This window comes from Saccoglossus kowalevskii, chromosome 18, assembly GCF_978046115.1.
Source record: "Saccoglossus kowalevskii chromosome 18, keSacKowa6.1, whole genome shotgun sequence".
NCBI classification, from domain to species: domain Eukaryota; kingdom Metazoa; phylum Hemichordata; class Enteropneusta; family Harrimaniidae; genus Saccoglossus; species Saccoglossus kowalevskii.
The window spans coordinates 17274061-17291922 of NC_140658.1; the positions used below are offsets into that span (position 1 = coordinate 17274061).

Sequence of the window (17862 nt, forward strand, 5' to 3'; positions counted from 1 at the left end):
TCTTACATATAATTTTTATCAACTTACAGTATATGAAATTAATTTTGCAGCAATCAGCTTAATTTTCAAGAAAGTTATGGTTGTATTTTAGTGGATAGTGGCCATTTTGTCAGATTATGACGATTTTACCATAGGTTCCTATGGCAGAGATATTACGATATATGTCAAATTGTAGGCTGGTGACATTGTTAATGATCGATATTTCTCAATATACATCACTTTAACACACAAACGAATGCTATTTCATGGTGCCATGGGACAATAGCTTCACTATTTTACATAATAAACCAATAAACATTGTCATGTGATTTATAACCAACTTTCTCAAAAATTGTGAGTAGTCTTCTGCTGGGCCCCGGAACCTGCATACAGTGATTATACATGCAGATATAGTACATCAAACAGTGGTGCAAATTTGCATTTTTTGCTGTATGCAAATTTGTATACTGATTGACTGGATGGTTCAGTGGAGTTGGCATGTGTAGGGAGAAATAGTATGCACAGCAGGAGGTGGGAGTTGTGTGATGTGATTCCCTGAAAAATATTGTTTAGTTTGCACAAATTCTTATCTGAAAGAAAATTTACTGTAAACCGATTAATTTTCATTGTGAGAATTTTTTTGTCATTTTAAGATTTTTGCATTTGCAAAGACAAAGAAAAATTCAGAAAAATTTTCACTACTACAAAATTTCTTCCTATGCCTCGTACATACTGTAAATAATTCACTTTAAATTAAACAGTGCATCATACATGTAGCATGGTTTTTAAAACCCTGTTTCATTCCCTAGATTTCAAAATGCTTGTTTAAAGTAGAATTGCAAGGCTGAATATTACATGGAAATTGAGCCTCTCAAGACATTTTCTTGCATTTCGGGAAGAATTGGTGTTATTCTCTCTACTTTCTTGGGAAAAATGCATAATGTATTCTTACCAATAGAACATAGAAATTTGGATTTTTGCCAATGAATGGCAAGAATAATTCAAATTCTCACCAAAATGCTTGTTGCTTGTTTCATGCTATTTACCAATAGTTTCAATGAAGTCTGCCTATAGCTGTAATGTCAGTCAGCTCTATAATTGGTTGGCCACCAGCATAGTATAACTTTTAGGTACGTCTTTGTTTTGTGATTCAGAAAATGTAAACAATCTTCTACTTGCAATGACACATTAAAACACTATTTTCCAAATTGCTTACTCTTTGATTGTAAGTGCAAAATATTCCACGTTTTCCCAAACTTTTTTATTCCGCTGCATTAATCACATACATGTATATATGTACCGGTACATACCGTTTAACATGTTTCAAATGTTGAGTTTGCTGATCTAAATACACCTGCAGTCAAATATGATTTAATAATTTTGATAATAATAACTTAATATATATAGCAGGCTTTTATAGTCCATGATCTGTTTTAGACAGGCACTCCACATTTTAAACATGTATAAAATTTCATTTGACAGACGAAATTTTTACAAACCTGTTATAACCATGAATAATCAACAAAAAAATCAATTGTAAGTTTTTGGTTACAAACTCAGAACTGCTATCATTTATTTTGGTAAAGTTTTTGGACAGATACTTTTAATATTCCGACTATACCCTGATATGTAGTAAATTGGATTTTATCTGATTGCTTAAAAATAAATGCTAATCTGACAAAAAGAGTATTTGTTCACCTATGTACATGTATTGTACACTAAAAATAGCCGGAAATGAATTTTGTTTAATGATGGCCATAGCGTGTCTTTGTTTCCAAACAAGCGTCTACCCATGAGTCTTTGCGTTTTTAAGCGTGTGTTGTCATCGCTTGGGACTCCTGTGCGTGCACAGTTGACAACGAACATTAGTTGTTGGGCTTCAGGACCAGAACCTCAGAATTGAGAGCACACATGTATACCCACTTTCAAGACCAACTTTGCCATCGTGTGAGAATAAATACTACATGTGTGTGTGTGTATTTTTCTAAGGGCATCAAGGCAAACTTGTTGGGTATCTTGGCAATTGCTGCCGATGTCTCCTCAAAGTTCAAGTGGTTGAGCTGTCTAGGTGATGTCTTAGTGATACATGTAGATGCGTATAACACTGGTCTTTCTAATTTTATCCTGTGAAACTTGCTTAAAAAATTACTAAAATGTCATAAAAAATGCAGCTTGTATAGATTTTACTGTTTATTGGTACTAAGAACAAAATTATGTTTTTCATGCCCACTTCAATAAAATAGATGTCACTCAGACTTGGGTCCTCCATTTTATCATTACATATGTATACTAATGTGTTTAATGGGACCCTAGGGCAATTAAGCTATACTGACTCATTGTTACCACTGAGTGAAGTCAACATTTATAAGGCTTTTTCCCATTGGTTGAATAAAACTTGTTTCTGTTATGTGAGGACTGTTTAGCCAATCAGACAAAATGTTGTATTTTGTTGCGCAGTAATTCCTTGATTGTTTCCTCAGTAGTATAAATTGTTTCTTAATGGCCTCATCATTTTGCTCAGTGCTAGGTCAAAGTTCATTTCTCTAATCAATTCAACTGGTCCAGTATTACATGTCAAGTGTGCTATTGAGTGTTTTCAAGAGTGTGTACTTGAAAGCTGTACAGAGATGATGATTGGTAATCTTCTCTAGTGGTATTCTTGCTTATTTCATGAACTATTTGAAAATATAAAATGACGAATTAATAATGAATGAATGAATGAATGAATACAAAGATGAATGAAAAATCACAAAACGAGTGAAAGACCCGCTTCATTTCCATGATTTGATGGGCAGTAGTCGGTGTGTCATGTTCAATGTGAATCTCATAGTGATGTATACAACGTGTGTTAACTACATTGTTTACCATGTACTGTGCAGCAATGAATATTGCCCTTTATTAAGCAAATACATGTAGATTATTTTCAAATCAAAATGTAATCAAGAGTGCACATAACGCAGACAGTCCTGAATTATTTTGTCCTTGTGGTGAAAGAGATTTAAAAGGGAACTCAGATAGCAAACTGGATTTAAAATATTCATTATCGGAACTACAATATTGATATATCTGCTTACCTGGGTTAATATTTTTCTTTCCGTTGAATTGAAAAAACTGAACAATACAAAGAATGCCCTAATGTAAGACTGCTTCCTCTCGACAGAGTTATTAATCTGGCAGCTGTCTCTATTGAAAGAAAATAGTTTAAACATATATGGACTTACATGTATATATTAAATTTTTATATAGTGTCTGATACAACCACTTGAGCACTGGTGATTGGATTCTATAATTAGAAGCGATTGGAATATTTATTTCACAATGCATTGCGAATATTTGTACTATATTTGTTAAAGTATTAGCGCATATGATTAGGTAAATGATCCAGGTCACAATAAATGCAATTTTTGGAGTTGCATTTTTAATAGAGCAAATACTGTAGTTTGGTTATTTTTGGTAACACGCACTTTCTCTATTCAGATCTCCTATTGTCTCATACATATGTACAATTGTGTCTCTGTTGCTCCAGTCTCATGGAATTTCACGTCCAAGGTTTAAATTATATTAAACTTTATAATATTTTAGTGCATAGATTTTCAAGTTTGTTGTAGGAGACAGATTTGCACGTACATGTATGCGAACCTCCTAAATTTGAATTTTTAACGTAACTAGATAACATGTCTATTCCCTGACATAGCAATGACACAACAGTATAGTAATTTAAAAAAAAAAAAAAAACTTCAGAAACGTTCTACGACCACATGCCTTCTTTATTTTGTCTTGATTACCTTTTTTCCCCATCAATCATCAAACAAGCCCAACTTGATTTTGGGGGATTCCTTTTTTGTTTCAAATCTACTAAAACCTTCAGTTCAGTCAGAGGTCACACTAAATGGTGTATTAAACGAATATATATTATCCTGCCATACATACCTAACATTTTTTTACATCATATCATATCATATAAGTATATCTGTCATATTGTATTGTATTGTTGATACCCTATCGATATACTAGTACGTTATTGCGCTTCTAATGTGATATCGGTGATTCTAATCAGGATTTGGGAGCGGGTTTAGGGATATTACGAACAGGACTATGGGATGATATATGAAAGGTTTTATCTGTAGCACCAGTACGTTTGATGCAATGATTGATATGTCAGCTATTTCAACTAAGAGTGAAATAATATTGTGTCTTGTACAACATGCGTCTGGAACTTGAAGGTCACCAAGGTCAGACAAGTTATATGTATGTGTACAGATGTACCATTCATGGTTCTATGCGGCCGTCTTGTATCGCCTGTTTTTTGTGTGAGACAAGTAAGGAATGAGGTACGAAACCCACGTTTGTAATGCTTCTGTTGATAAATTTGAAAACTACTGCAGAAATTATTTTACGGTAATCTGAATTGCTGGAATATTCTCTAATAACAAAATTTTGATGTGAATTTGCCATCATAATTGAAATACTAAAATATTTTTATTGTTGTCATGGCAACAATTGTGGGTTGTTTTAGACATGAAAAGTAAAATTGCTGATAATATGTCCAAAATGTTGCTTTCAAATTGGCCAACATAACATGATTGCTGTAAGGCCATGTTTATAATTATTGTGAATGTTTTGTCTCGCTTTTGTTGATTTCATTATTAATGAAGTATTTTTCTTGATTCGTTAAATTCACGAAAATTTGTCTTGCAAAACTAACTTTGAATATTTGTAAAACGTATATTAAACATTTGAAATATACATGCACAGTATGTTTTTTTAAAAAAAAAGAAAAAAAAGCATATTTAATGGTAATTTTGAAGTATTGATGAATACAAATTTTGACTGCTTTGTTTAATTATAGTGTAATTGTATAATAGTAGAAATAGTGTAAATACCATCCAGACTAATTTTAGACTTTTATTTGCACTTCAGAAAGATTTTTATCTTTTATCCTTTTTACCACGAATTAACAAAGTAGTCCCATTATGATCTGTACTTTTTTTCAGAAGATTGGGACAAAAAAAGCAGCTAAATTTTTGAGTAAAAACTGAAAATTGACTTAAATTTTGTCTGTTGTGGTTGATTTCAAGAAATATTGAGAAAAAATATAAGAAAAAAGTGCCAGAAATTTTGATGAGAAGTCTGGTGGTAAAAAGGGCTGAGAAAATGTTTTCATTTTACTTTTATATATACACGTATTACGGACACAATATGTGATCGCAATGAATATTAATATCAAGTATATTTCTGCTTAAATAATGACTTGTATAAATATCAAATGTTGTACTACTAAATTACTCCGTCAAGGATTGAAATCTTGTAATATTGAAAAATGTTGTTTTTGGTCAAATCTAAATTAAAAATTAATGAAAAATTTCAGGAAATGGGAAAAATCTGCACCACATTGTAATGAGCCATTAGTGCCTTAGGGTTTTGGTGCCAAGTATTTGTCATAATTATAAATTTATCGATTCACTATTGGGAAAAATTATGAGTGAAAAAGTGTCAGTTTCTCACTCTTCATTGAGAATTGTTGTTATTCTTGCCTCTTCTTTGGCGAGAATACAAATTCTTGCGACTTGATTGGTTAGAATGCCAGGAACTGCGACTGTGCGATTGTTTGTTTCCAGGGACGTGATTTGCCATGTGATAGATTGTTACCTCGTTTGTTGTAAAGAAAGGAGAGTGTTTGAATGTGTGACATACCCCCAAGTACATTTTCCAAATAACACATCTATACAGGATTTTACTGATGGCTAGACTCTATTGTTTTCACAACAGTATAGTCTAGTCCAAAGTGTCCTTAAAAAATAATGTAGTAAGGTGATTTTTTTCCTATGAAACATCACAAAAATAAATCTGCTTTTGTGTGAACAAGATATTTCGTCACTATCGGCAGGCTAATTTTTTTCTTGTTTTTTTCCTTTGTTCAGAGTGTACCAATGAGAAACAGATTTAATCCCCCCCCCCTAATATGGTAAACCGTATTTGCTTTGTCAAAAGTCTGTGTATTTATAAAGTACACGTAACCCCAAAATTGTATTTATTGTACACATATTCCTTATCTTATCTTATTTTGACCATGGATATACTGGTACATATAGCTCCGTCATTATGTGCATGTTCTACTAATAGAGTAAACTTAGGAGTCTCTGTAATCAAGTAAAATCAATGCAAATTGCTGCCATTATATTCTGTGGTTTGTTGACGTTTGCACTGACCAAAATTCACCACATTAATTAATTGCATCTCCTATGTTCAAGAAACCCTAGAAAATAGTCATAAGTTTCATGATTTTCCCAGAATTTGTCTCCTGGAAATTAAATGGCTCTTACAAAATTAAATTAGTGTGCTGTACATTGAATATTTTTTTTTGTTGAGTCAGATTTGATTTTGGTTAAGTTATGTGTTCATGAAGGAACCGATTAAAAGCTTTAACAACTGTAATGTTACGACAGGATAAATGCATGTCTAAGTGAAAGTACCGCTGTAAATGGCAGCCATATTACTGCAAGTGATGATTCACTGTGAAATGGGATTCAGGCCATTTCTGTCTCTTTTATGTATTATTTTCTAAAGCAAAGGAGGTGAAAAAAAAGTAATAAATTCCTAATAATTGATTGATGGCCAATTGAAATTTGGATTGGCATTGAGAGATTGCGCAGGAACTGGAACAGTTAAATGTCGATGGGATGAGAGGTTACTAATGTTAAACAAATTTCTTTTAATGTGTTTAAAATCTATATGATGATGATGATGTACCAAAAAAACATTTCCAGTATTTCTTTCCAATAAAAAAAGTAGTTGGAACAATCTTTTTAATTTCAACTCATGGAAATGATACTGCAGGTTTCTGGCAATCAAAATGCATCCAGAGTTGGCAGCAATGTCGTGCATGCCAATCAATGTAAGGAGTCTCAACAATACTATTACATATAGTTTTTCCAAGATCTGACTTGAAATTGACCAATTGGAACTAAGATCTGACAGCCAATTAAAACTGAGATTGCTGACAATCAAAATAAAAAATTGGCAGGACAGCCAATCGCAACAAAGACTGAACTGGACAGGAAAAAAATGCTAAATGTTTTGTATATCATTTTATTTTTAACATCTGACAATGTTTTTCTTTTTTTCTTTTTATTTGCAGATTTTATCGATGCCATTTATTTTATTGAAACTAGAAGATGACTGAGAAGTCTACCTTGCGAGTACATCAACCCAATGGTGGGTTTAACTCTGTAAAATGTGGAGATACTACAGAGTTCAAGGTAAAGGTCATATTTTGCTCTTACGGACGACGACTACAACAAGAACGTTAACATAGACATGAAGAAAGTACAACCAGGATTTATCTGAAACTCTGGTGGAAATAATACTGTAAAATACTTTATTTTAGCTAGAATAAATTTTCGCTGAAAAGACTTTTCGGGTGTTTTGTATGGAATTTTTTGAAAGTAAAATATAGAAAAAAAGATTTATTCACTGGATTTTTTTTCACTGAATCATCCCTTAGTGAAAATAGTGAAAATTAATTCCAAGTGAAAATAAAGTATTTTACAGCATTAGACAAGTTTTGTGTTCTGCTGTTACATTAGAAACTTGTACATGTAAAAAAAACATGGTGTAAAAAAATCCATTTTGTCTGCGTAGGTGGGGGATGGGTGATTTGTTATACATTCAATAGTTCATCAGAACACAGGGATAATTGCGTGTACATTTTACTTGTAATCAACCCCCTATTCTCACATGGAAACTGACAGGTGGCAATATAACTCAAAACTCATGTTGATTGAAAGTGAGAGTCAGCTTAATCCTGCAAAATGTAAGAAAGATTTGTTCAAACTTGGAGTCGGGTGTGCTGCAATGCATGCTGGGTCGGATGTTTACCACTTTATGTGAGAATTGAACAATGCCTTCAAATCTCCTCAATAATTATATAAAAAAAAACACAAAGATTATTACCGTAATATTTTTCATTTCAGACTATAATCCATGCTGTCGTTACCAGATTAGCAGCTGGTGAAAGGCCGTTAGAATGTTGCTACGCTATCCGATTAGCCGACTCCAAATCCAGTGACTGTTATTGGATTCATCATGACCTCACTGTGGGATTCGTTCGTAAGAAGTATGAGAGTCTACATCATGATGGTGACTGGAAGTAAGATATGTATTGTAATTTAGTGTGCAATTGACATGGCATTAGACCATGTATGTTATTGACACGGCATCACAGAGTGCATATGCTGATAAGCGTATCTTGTGATTTAATAAAGTGAAGAGCAGCAAATGAAAGACTTCGCTGTAGTCACCTGACATTCAGTTGACGTGGTTGACACATTCAGAAAATCAGCCAACTCGAAAAAACATTTTTTTGCCTGACTATGCATATTATACATGTATGAATAAGAGGTTGTTAAATTCTGTCATATTCAGTTTCTCGTAAACATTTTAATTCTTTAGATAGAATCAGTTCATAAAGCAAGTATTTTTATTCAATTTTACCCGATTTTTTTTTTATCAGGTATGAATTGCGGATACGCTATCTACCGAAAAGTTATCCAGATATGTATGAAAAAGATAAAGTCACGTTTTTTTATTTCTATGACCAGGTAATATGATTGTTTTAGAGTCGCATGGTGTGTATGAAAACAATGTAATTGACATGTTTTGTACATGTATATATCATTTGTGACCTTTCAGCATAACAACAGCTTTCTTTATGTTATCATTGAAACCATAATAAGCCATAGGTGTTGATATTCCATTATTAATTTAGTACGCAGTCACTGATTGGTTGACCACCGTCTGCGTGGAAAATGCTGTAATGTTCCATTTCCCTTTTTAAAAGTTAAACGGTAGTTCTGTTCTAGTTTAGTTCATGCTCAACTGTGGGTCAGGTACCGGTAGTTCATCTGTTTACTATGCAACGTTCATGTTTTATAGCATTCTACAAGTTTATGTAATTATCAGAAGTTTACACTTTCGTTTGAAGTGTTTCGATCACCAATAAATGAAGTTTATGTTAACAAGTGATTCGTGAGAGTTCAAGTTCAAGTTGTTCCGTTGCAATCGTAACTCAAGTTGAAATGCAATCCACATACATTTCCAATAGGTTTAGATACCCCTAAGTTTTTTTTACAGAAATATTATACTGTATGTGCAAAAATGTGCCGTATTGTATTCATTATCAAAACATATTTTATCACACTTCTGTAATATAATACGTACACTGCTACAAGTTAATAAAACAAATATTGTATGTATCTCATCAATTTTATGAATAACAATTTCTCAAAATACTAAAAAATAGTAGAATAATGAGCAGTGAAAATGTTTCTAGAAATCACAGTAATTTTGTGCAATTTCATTTCCCTGAAAATTGGTCTCATAAGTTCACAGTTACTGAATTTGACCTATGACCTATCTTATAACCCTACATACATGTAATGAACACCATGTGACACAGATTTGCATATTTGTAGGTTCGTAATGATTACCTGGCCAGCACTGCTGAAAATATAGACCAGGACATTGCCATACAGCTGGGGTGCTTGGAAATCAGGAGGTTTTTCAAAGATATGCCACAAATGGCATTGGACAAAAAAGCCAACTTTGAATACTTAGAGTAAGTACATGTATTTGTGTTAATATCACATTCATTCATGACATGGCGCCCTCATACAACCTGGTACATGCACAACTCCTAAGGGTCATAAATGTACATCCATGGGCATGATCTGTTTACCTCATTTTTTTATTGTGAATTTATGCAACTGAATTTGCTTCTTTGTTATAGGAACCTAAACACAAAGTTGTTGTCTAAACCAATCAACATCATTTTTGTGTCTGCTTTACTGCTTAAAGTACATTGTGCTTTAAAACTATCTCTGTAATAAATAGTGAATGAAGTAATGAATTCAGAATAAATAATGATTCCTTTTTTTTTTTTTTCCATTACAGGAAAGAGATTGGGTTGAAAAGGTTCTTTCCTAGGTCTGCGCTAGAAAGCGTCAAGGTACATTGATTTCTACCTCTGTAGTACTCAACTACAAACCATTTTTCAGGTTCATGTATTGTGAGTGAGAAAGTACTGATTCAGAAGTGAATTTTTAAAAACATTTATTTCCAGTTAGAATTGCATAAATTGAGAAATGTTCACGGGGATGAATTTTGAGTCATTGGCCCACCATTTTGTAAAAAAAAAAAGTTGTTGAATTCTTTCTAACACATATCTGAACTTGCTCCAAGGTTCAAGTTTCCCCTTACAATGTATATGAGGGTGAATTACGTCGCCAACATTGAACATGTCCCAGGGTATTGTTTTCATGTTTGAACAGGTGTTACAGCGCATGATGTCAAATAGAAACCTGTCGATTGAATGCGCATTGTAAAGTTGTCTGAATAAAGACTCTAACACTTCATAGTTGTGCTTTCCCACTGTACATTCTAGAATTCTTTCTCCACAGCCGAAGAATTTGCGGAAACTCATTCTACATTATTTCAAGCAGTACAGTGGTCTTAATGAGGAGCACTGCGTCTACCAGTTCTTTCAATTATTAGCAACAGTATCAATGTTCGATCAAGAGAAATTCAAATGTGCCTTAGGGGTGAGTGAGTTTTCCATTCATTTATGAACGGTACAGTGACTTCTTGGAAGCCATTATGCATAGCGCCCCCTTGTGGCAGCTCTTGGTGACCTGATATTGTTTATACTAATTTGGACTTTGGACCATTTTGGGTTAATGTACTTGTAATAGTGCATATACATTAATTTTATAACATGTTTTATAACAAAGGATGCAAGTTGGATAATAAATGTTACAAAATTACACAATTTTGACAGAAAATTCATTCATTATTTTTTCCCAAAATAATTCATTTAATCTTTTCTCAATTTAGTAATTTTACAATTCCATATTACAATTATGAACATGAACACTTATACAGTCAAACCTGTGCATAATGACTTTATAGACAGGTGGTCTTTATATAGAATTAGATTATAATTTTATGCATATTCAGCTCGTATGTTCCACATAATATTTATCCAGGAAAAAATGAGATGGTGCTGTTGTTACCAAATGACAATATCTAAAATCAAATTAATTCTAAACATTTATTTTAGTCTCTGAACAAAGACGAATCATCAAAAATATTGCTGAAAGGGTGATCTCTTCCACAAGACGGATGGTTTTTATACATAGGTTGTTCATGCGTGTATATTATGCCTGAAAGTGGTCACTATAGGCAGGTGTTCTTTATATAGAGGTGGTCACTATAAGCAGCTGTTCTTTATACAGAGGTGGTCACTATAGGCAGGTGGTCATTATACAGAGGTGGTCACTATAGGCAGGTGTTCTTTATACAGAGGTGGTCATTATACAGAGGTGGTCACTATAGGCAGGTGGTCATTATAGAGGTGGTCACTATAGGCAGGTGGACACTATAGGCAGGTGGATGTTATACAGAGGTGGTCACTATAGGCAGGTGGTCATTATACAGAGGTGGTCACTATAGGCAGGTGGTTGTTATACAGAGGTGGTCGTTATATAGAGGTGGTCACTATGCCAGGTTTGATTGTAATGTAATATAATAATACCCATGATGCATCATGTTTGTTTTCAGACTGGTTGGAGCATATCAGTGGACCTTGTAGTGAGTCCAAGAGACGGTATTAGTTGTCTTACAGATAAGGCAGCCTCTGTAAGTAGCAATATTTAATACATAGCTGTGTGGTTTGGTTTATTGGGAATATCTTTTTCTGTCATTATTATCTCTTATATCTTAAATTCAAAATTGGCCAAGGCTTGGAAATTTGTATACAGTAATCCGGAACATAAAAATCTGGGTCGCTTCCTAATTACACTTGACAGTTTTTCTTTGTTTTTATGGAGATGATATCTGCGCATTTGTTTTGGCATGTGACAGACAAGTATTGTGAAAACAGAAAATCAACAATGACAAGAGAGATTCGTTAAATCAATATTTCGCTATTACGTCATTTTACTACAATTCTCTAAAATTGCATGCCGCTTTTTCAACATGTTTTACAGTATTCTCTCTAATTTATTCAAAACAGTTGGTCATAATTTTTTTTTTCATTGAAAAACTTGATGTTGCCCCATGTTGTAGCATTTACAAGAAAAATAAATTCTATTGTTAACCTATGGAATTAGTATTTTCTGTTCCCGTGAGATCTCAGGTTATGCGTGAACTCTAATATAAAAACATGACAAAGGTCACAGCATCGTACTGACGTCAAAACATTACTCAAAACTGTTTTTTTTTTATATTTCCGCACTTAGTAGTATGCTATACACTTTTGATAATGGTTAGTTTTGATTTGATGAAATAAAGATATCTCAATGTCATAATCCTCTCTAAAAGGTAGAAATATCCAAATTTAACTATAAAAACAAGAAGTTCAAGATAAAAATCAAATCATCTAGTTTTTGAACAGACATTCAAAGCAATTCTTTCACGTATTACGCAGTGATGAGCTCCTCTGAAGTTTTGTTTCTATTGTAATGATAATGTACGTACATGTATGCTCGTACATAAAGTGGGCCTTACAGTTAAAGTAGTTACAAGATGGGAAATAAAAATTAAATTCTCCTTAAATTTACTTTTCAGCCAACTCACATGGCGGACTTCAGCCAGGTTGTTTCTGTGCAAGTCACATCCACTGAAAACGAAAGAAAGGGAATCTTACAGTTAAAAATTGCAGGTGCTAATGAGGTAAGGTCACAGGTCATACTATATAAAGCATTTTGAGGTCGTAGGTCATGCTATATTAAGCATGTTGAGGTCGGGTTACTTAAGGTCGTAGTTCATACTCTTCAGAAGGATACTGTGAGGGCACAAGTCATAATACTTGTGCTGCTGAGGTGAGAGGTCATACTATTGGGCATGATATGCATGATATCGACATGGTCCCAATATATAAGGTTTTCTGGTAAGGTGGTGGTCATGATATCATGATGTATAGTGTCGCTGCATGCATGTGTTGGTAAACATCGATTTTTCTACAGTCCAATGCAGTCCCCTAATGTCAAATACAAATACAAGTTTTGACCTTGGCAATATGTGCACAAACGTGGTTTGTTGACCTTATCTCTTAAACTTGATGTAAAATATTTATAAAAAAGATGCGAGAGATTGTTATACTGTTTTACAATTAATGTGGTATTTAAGATTAATTTGTTTGTTTGAGGATAGTGATGTCTTAATTCCATATTTGGCATCTTGGGTAGGTCGTAGGTCAAAACCCACAATGCACGCTGGTTTTACACCAATATTCCTGATGATTCAGCAGTACCCTAAGAACAATGTCAAATCCAGGGAATCTGGATTTGTTTCTTCCACCATCCCACAATAATATCGTTAATTTGTTTTTATTCTGATGATCAACGTAGATATAATTACTTAGACCTAAACTATGTTGCCAGCAGTGTGTGGCCGATATATTTTCCCACTAATATCACCCTTGCACAGCGCCCTCTGTTGATTCAAACTTACAAAATTGTGCGCAGTGGGGCGTGCATACTGATTACTTCCATGGACGTGTGAGGTGCACATCTTATTTGTTCATACTTGTCGTTGTTATGATGTCATCATCATGTGATATCAATACATGACCCAAGAGTGAATGGTGGCACTTACGTCTGGAGCGAAGGTCATATTTGGGATGTTTGTGTTTGCTTATCTTTTTCTTGTAAACTACCGTATTGCTAAGCAGTCGTTGATATTCGAGACAACATTTTTTTTCTGAACTTTCCAGCAATTTCACAAAGATTTTGTTTTAAAAAAGATCATCGAGACATTAACTCAAAAATCCAAGTGAAATTTTCAGCATTCACAATTTTCTTAAACATGCAAAGTTTGTGAAAATTTAATTTTCATGAAAATTAGTTTCGCAAGAGGCAAATTTTGACTGGTAAAATTGAAAATTTTTGTGGTTACTGTGGTGAATACTACTATAAATAAATAAATGTTGTTCTGATACATGTCATTATGTGAAATTCCTTTCATCAGAACTTCAGTGATTTACTGTGGTTTTGAAAATTTGCTTTCACAACTATAAAGTTAGTTGTTTATTTATCCTATTACACCAGTTGAACTTTTCGACCTTTGACCCCAAAGTCAACTTTTGTTACGTGTCACAAAATAAATCAGCTTAATTTTTTCCATATTTTCACAAAATTGTTGATTAAGTCCTGTATATTGTGTTCCTTTACTTCAAAATTACTAAAAAAAAAAGAAACAAGAAAACTTAATGCAAAATGTTGCACTGACATTTTTCTGGGTGATTTCCAAATGGCACTGTCAACCAATCAAAAAATGGTTTGTTGTCATGTAATAATTCATTAAATAAATGGATGTAATTACTGCATGTATTAAAATGAAAATTACTGTAAAATAATTTATTTTCGCTTAGATTTTTTTATTTTTGCTATTTTCCCTGAAGGAATTATTCAGTAAAAATAAAATCCAGCGAATATACTTTTTTTCTTATATTTTACATTCAACTCTTCAAAAATCAGTGAAAATAAATTCCATACAAAACATCCCAAATGTCTTTTCAGCGAAAATTAATTTCAAAAATTAATTTATTAAAATTTGATATATTGGTCCATTTTTTGTCATTGATATGTCGGACATTATGGCACTCTGTTTTGCATGACCCTTGCCCCTTATTTTGCCTCCCTGCATTGCATGTAACAAGATAGTATTCGTCAATATGATACCATTTCCTGTTAATATGAATCCTGAATCACACCGTATTAGTCACAGTTTATTATTTATCTTATGACGAGCATCTCCTGCATGCCGCTGTTGTCAGTCACACATATTTCAAAAGTATTGTTTCTAACTCCAGACCCAAAATGTTGTTTTAGTTTCCGTGCAACTGCTGTCAACATAAACGAACATGCTCAAATTGTGTACAAGTAAGTACTGCTTGCTTTAGAGCTGCTCAATGTGTTTACTTTCTTTTTTTTTTTTTTAATAATCTTGTGCGTTTTACTCATGTTTATTTGCCATTACTCATCTGTTTTTTATTTTTCATAACGATAAACGGTGTGCATTATTGTTTTGTTCAGTTATTAGCTCGCTGACTGCCAAGCTACTTACAACATACAGAAACTGTAAGAAGGTTATTTGGTCACATGTATGCGAATTAGCAAAATGATGCATAAGTATTTTGGTAGTAAAAAATATTTAGCAGACTTTGCTGAATTTAACCACTTTCCTCAAAACCATTTCATGGTTAAAGAATGCTAGATTGTCTTAACCAGATTTGGTTCTTTTGATCTGAACTGATAGTGAAAATAGATTTAGGATTATTTGATTTTTGTTAACAAAATAGACATATTGTAAAATATGTCTTGATTCTATGTCAGTCAGTGATGCTAATCCCAGGTGGGCTAGTTGGCCATGGATGCCAACTTAATATACTTGTGTGTGGTGGGAATAATAATATTAAAATTACTGACAGCATGTTGTCTGTTTCACATCTTGTTCTCTTTACCATTACATGTAGAACATGTATTCTATATGTAAGACATATTAACTCCTCGTTACTAAGTGTCACATGGCACAGCTGGGGTCCTGTCTTCAAACTGAGTCGTGTCTGGAAATACACAATACGTCTAAACGTATGGCTTTCAGGGTTGTGAGGAAAAGATAGTTCATTTAAATGTCATTATATTTAGTGGATAACCACATCATTGAAATTATTATACACTCAATGTAACCGTCTTTCATTAGCATTTTTGGACACTCCTGTCAAATTTTTTTTTTCAAATATTTGTTTATGACAACACTAAGAAATTAGGCGTGTTTAGTCCTACGTGTTAAAAATGTTGGCATCCGTTGATGGTTGTCGTATTGAAGTTTCAATTAAGTTTTCTTGTAGTATTATTTTCCTGTGGTAAGCAGAGATCAACAAAATAACCCTTTTTATTTTTTTACGTGACAAAGACCGGTAATAATTGAGGGTTTTAGATGGATTTTGAAGAATGATCAATCTTTTTTATTTGATGGGGTAGATTGTATTGTATTCTATACTGGGATTGGTTGTATTATTAGTATGTTAACATTTTCACCACCAGACTTTCTCGCTCAAATGTTTCTGCACTTTTTTCTTATATTCTTCAATATTTCTTGAAATGAACCCTAATTTTGGAGCCAATAGACAAAATTTGAGTCAATTTTGAGTTTTATTATTCAAAATTTTGGCTATTTTTTTCCCATTCTAATGAAGGAAAGTGCGGGCTATATATAAACAGGTATATTATGAAGATTTAGATTATTGATGACACTTATAAATATTAATGCAACTGTTCACACCAATTACACATGATGTTGATACCAGTTCTTATAGATTTGTCAAAAAATGTTTTTATAAAGAAATGGTAAAATTGAATAATTCTTATAAATTAGTTTTCTTTTTGTATACAGAAACAGTGATGAGCATTTAATATAAACACATTGTAGTCTACTGCACCTAATACAGCACTGATAATTTGTTAATGGGTTAGGATCTTCTTTGCATGTATGTTCAAATTCTATGAATAAACCAAAAAAATGAAATAGTGCAAAACAAATGGATTTTCCACAGATAATCTTTCATCAGTTTTTGTATGTAAATGTTGCAAATGTGGTTAATAAAGTTTTCCATATACCGTATATGCATATTAATTAGGTCATTTGCATATCATTAACCTTTTGAGCACCAAAGTCAATTTTTGTCATGATTCATGAAATAGTTCTATATACTGTCTGTGCATATTAATTAGGTGATTTGCATATCATTAACCATTTGAGCGCAAAAGTCAACTTTTGTCACGATTCATGAAATAATTCTGTATACCGTCTGTGTATATTAATTAGGTAATTTGCATATCATTAGCCTTTTGAGCACCAAAGTCAAATTTTTCCACATTTTTACCAAAATTTTTATCTACACTTGTAGCTAATTTTCTCCATTTGGTCAAAATTTTAAAAGAAATTGTATAAAAATATGAAAAAATCATATGTAATAGTGCACTCATCTTTTCAAAATGTTTTAACTGTGTTTAAAAATGATGGTGACAATGAGGTACATAAGGTAACTTTATTGATGGTTTGAAGGAGTATGTGTTGCTATTACCAGAGGTACATTACTTGGGGTTTGCAACACGCATAGTACTGTATGGTGACATCATGCCAAGATTCCATTCAAGTCTCATCTCATAGATAGCGAGACTGATTCTACGACCTTCTGACCTGATATAGGCAGTTTGTAACAAAACAATAAAACATGTATTACCACATTTATAGGGAAAAAATGTAATACATCGAAAATGTACAGAAAATATAGTTATCGTAATCCGTCATATTGTGAGCAGCTATTTTGATTCCCAGTATCCTAGTTACCTCGGGCATGTGCATTCACATTTTTCTGAGTTGGAACGCTTATGCGAGAGCAAGATCGTGACGGGATCTTGGTATCATGTCACCGTAGTTGCAAACCCCCAGTAATGTACCTGTGCTATTACCAAGTAACTTTTGATTAATGTACATTTTTTTTAAATTTTTTTTTCTTTCATGAAATTTTTACTAATGAATAATGAAAGCTCAATATCAAAGATATGGTTTTCAAGACGTTCTGCATGTTACTTTAAAAAATAAATAAATTCTAGTTTCCTAGAATTAATTGTATTACTTATTCACATGTATTATTTTAACTTTTCTCCGCAGGCTGTGTATATTACTGTGCCCTCTGTCAACACTGCGGAGGACATGGCAGATATCATTGATGGTTATTGTCGGCTGACGTTGGATTCCAAACAGTCATTTATGATAAAGCCTCATCAAGGTGAGATTTTGTGGAATTATGAAGTGTTCAGT

The 17862-nt window shown here is 33.0% G+C and overlaps 1 protein-coding gene across 2 annotated transcripts in view; it reads left to right on the top strand.

The window, feature by feature from the left end:
- Positions 1 to 17862, top strand: part of LOC100370435 (focal adhesion kinase 1-like) — a 64271-nt gene that overhangs the window by 20762 nt on the left and 25647 nt on the right. The window contains exons 2-11 of one of the 2 annotated variants that reach the window (XM_085493278.1): positions 7118 to 7238; positions 7953 to 8128; positions 8492 to 8579; positions 9453 to 9595; positions 9931 to 9985; positions 10437 to 10577; positions 11596 to 11673; positions 12604 to 12708; positions 14868 to 14918; positions 17713 to 17830. In XM_085493278.1, coding sequence (XP_085349404.1) covers positions 7155 to 7238; positions 7953 to 8128; positions 8492 to 8579; positions 9453 to 9595; positions 9931 to 9985; positions 10437 to 10577; positions 11596 to 11673; positions 12604 to 12708; positions 14868 to 14918; positions 17713 to 17830 — 1039 coding nt within the window. In that variant the 5' untranslated portion in view covers positions 7118 to 7154. The remainder of the gene's footprint in view (positions 1 to 7117; positions 7239 to 7952; positions 8129 to 8491; positions 8580 to 9452; positions 9596 to 9930; positions 9986 to 10436; positions 10578 to 11595; positions 11674 to 12603; positions 12709 to 14867; positions 14919 to 17712; positions 17831 to 17862) is intronic. The other variant, XM_085493279.1, reaches the window with a different exon arrangement.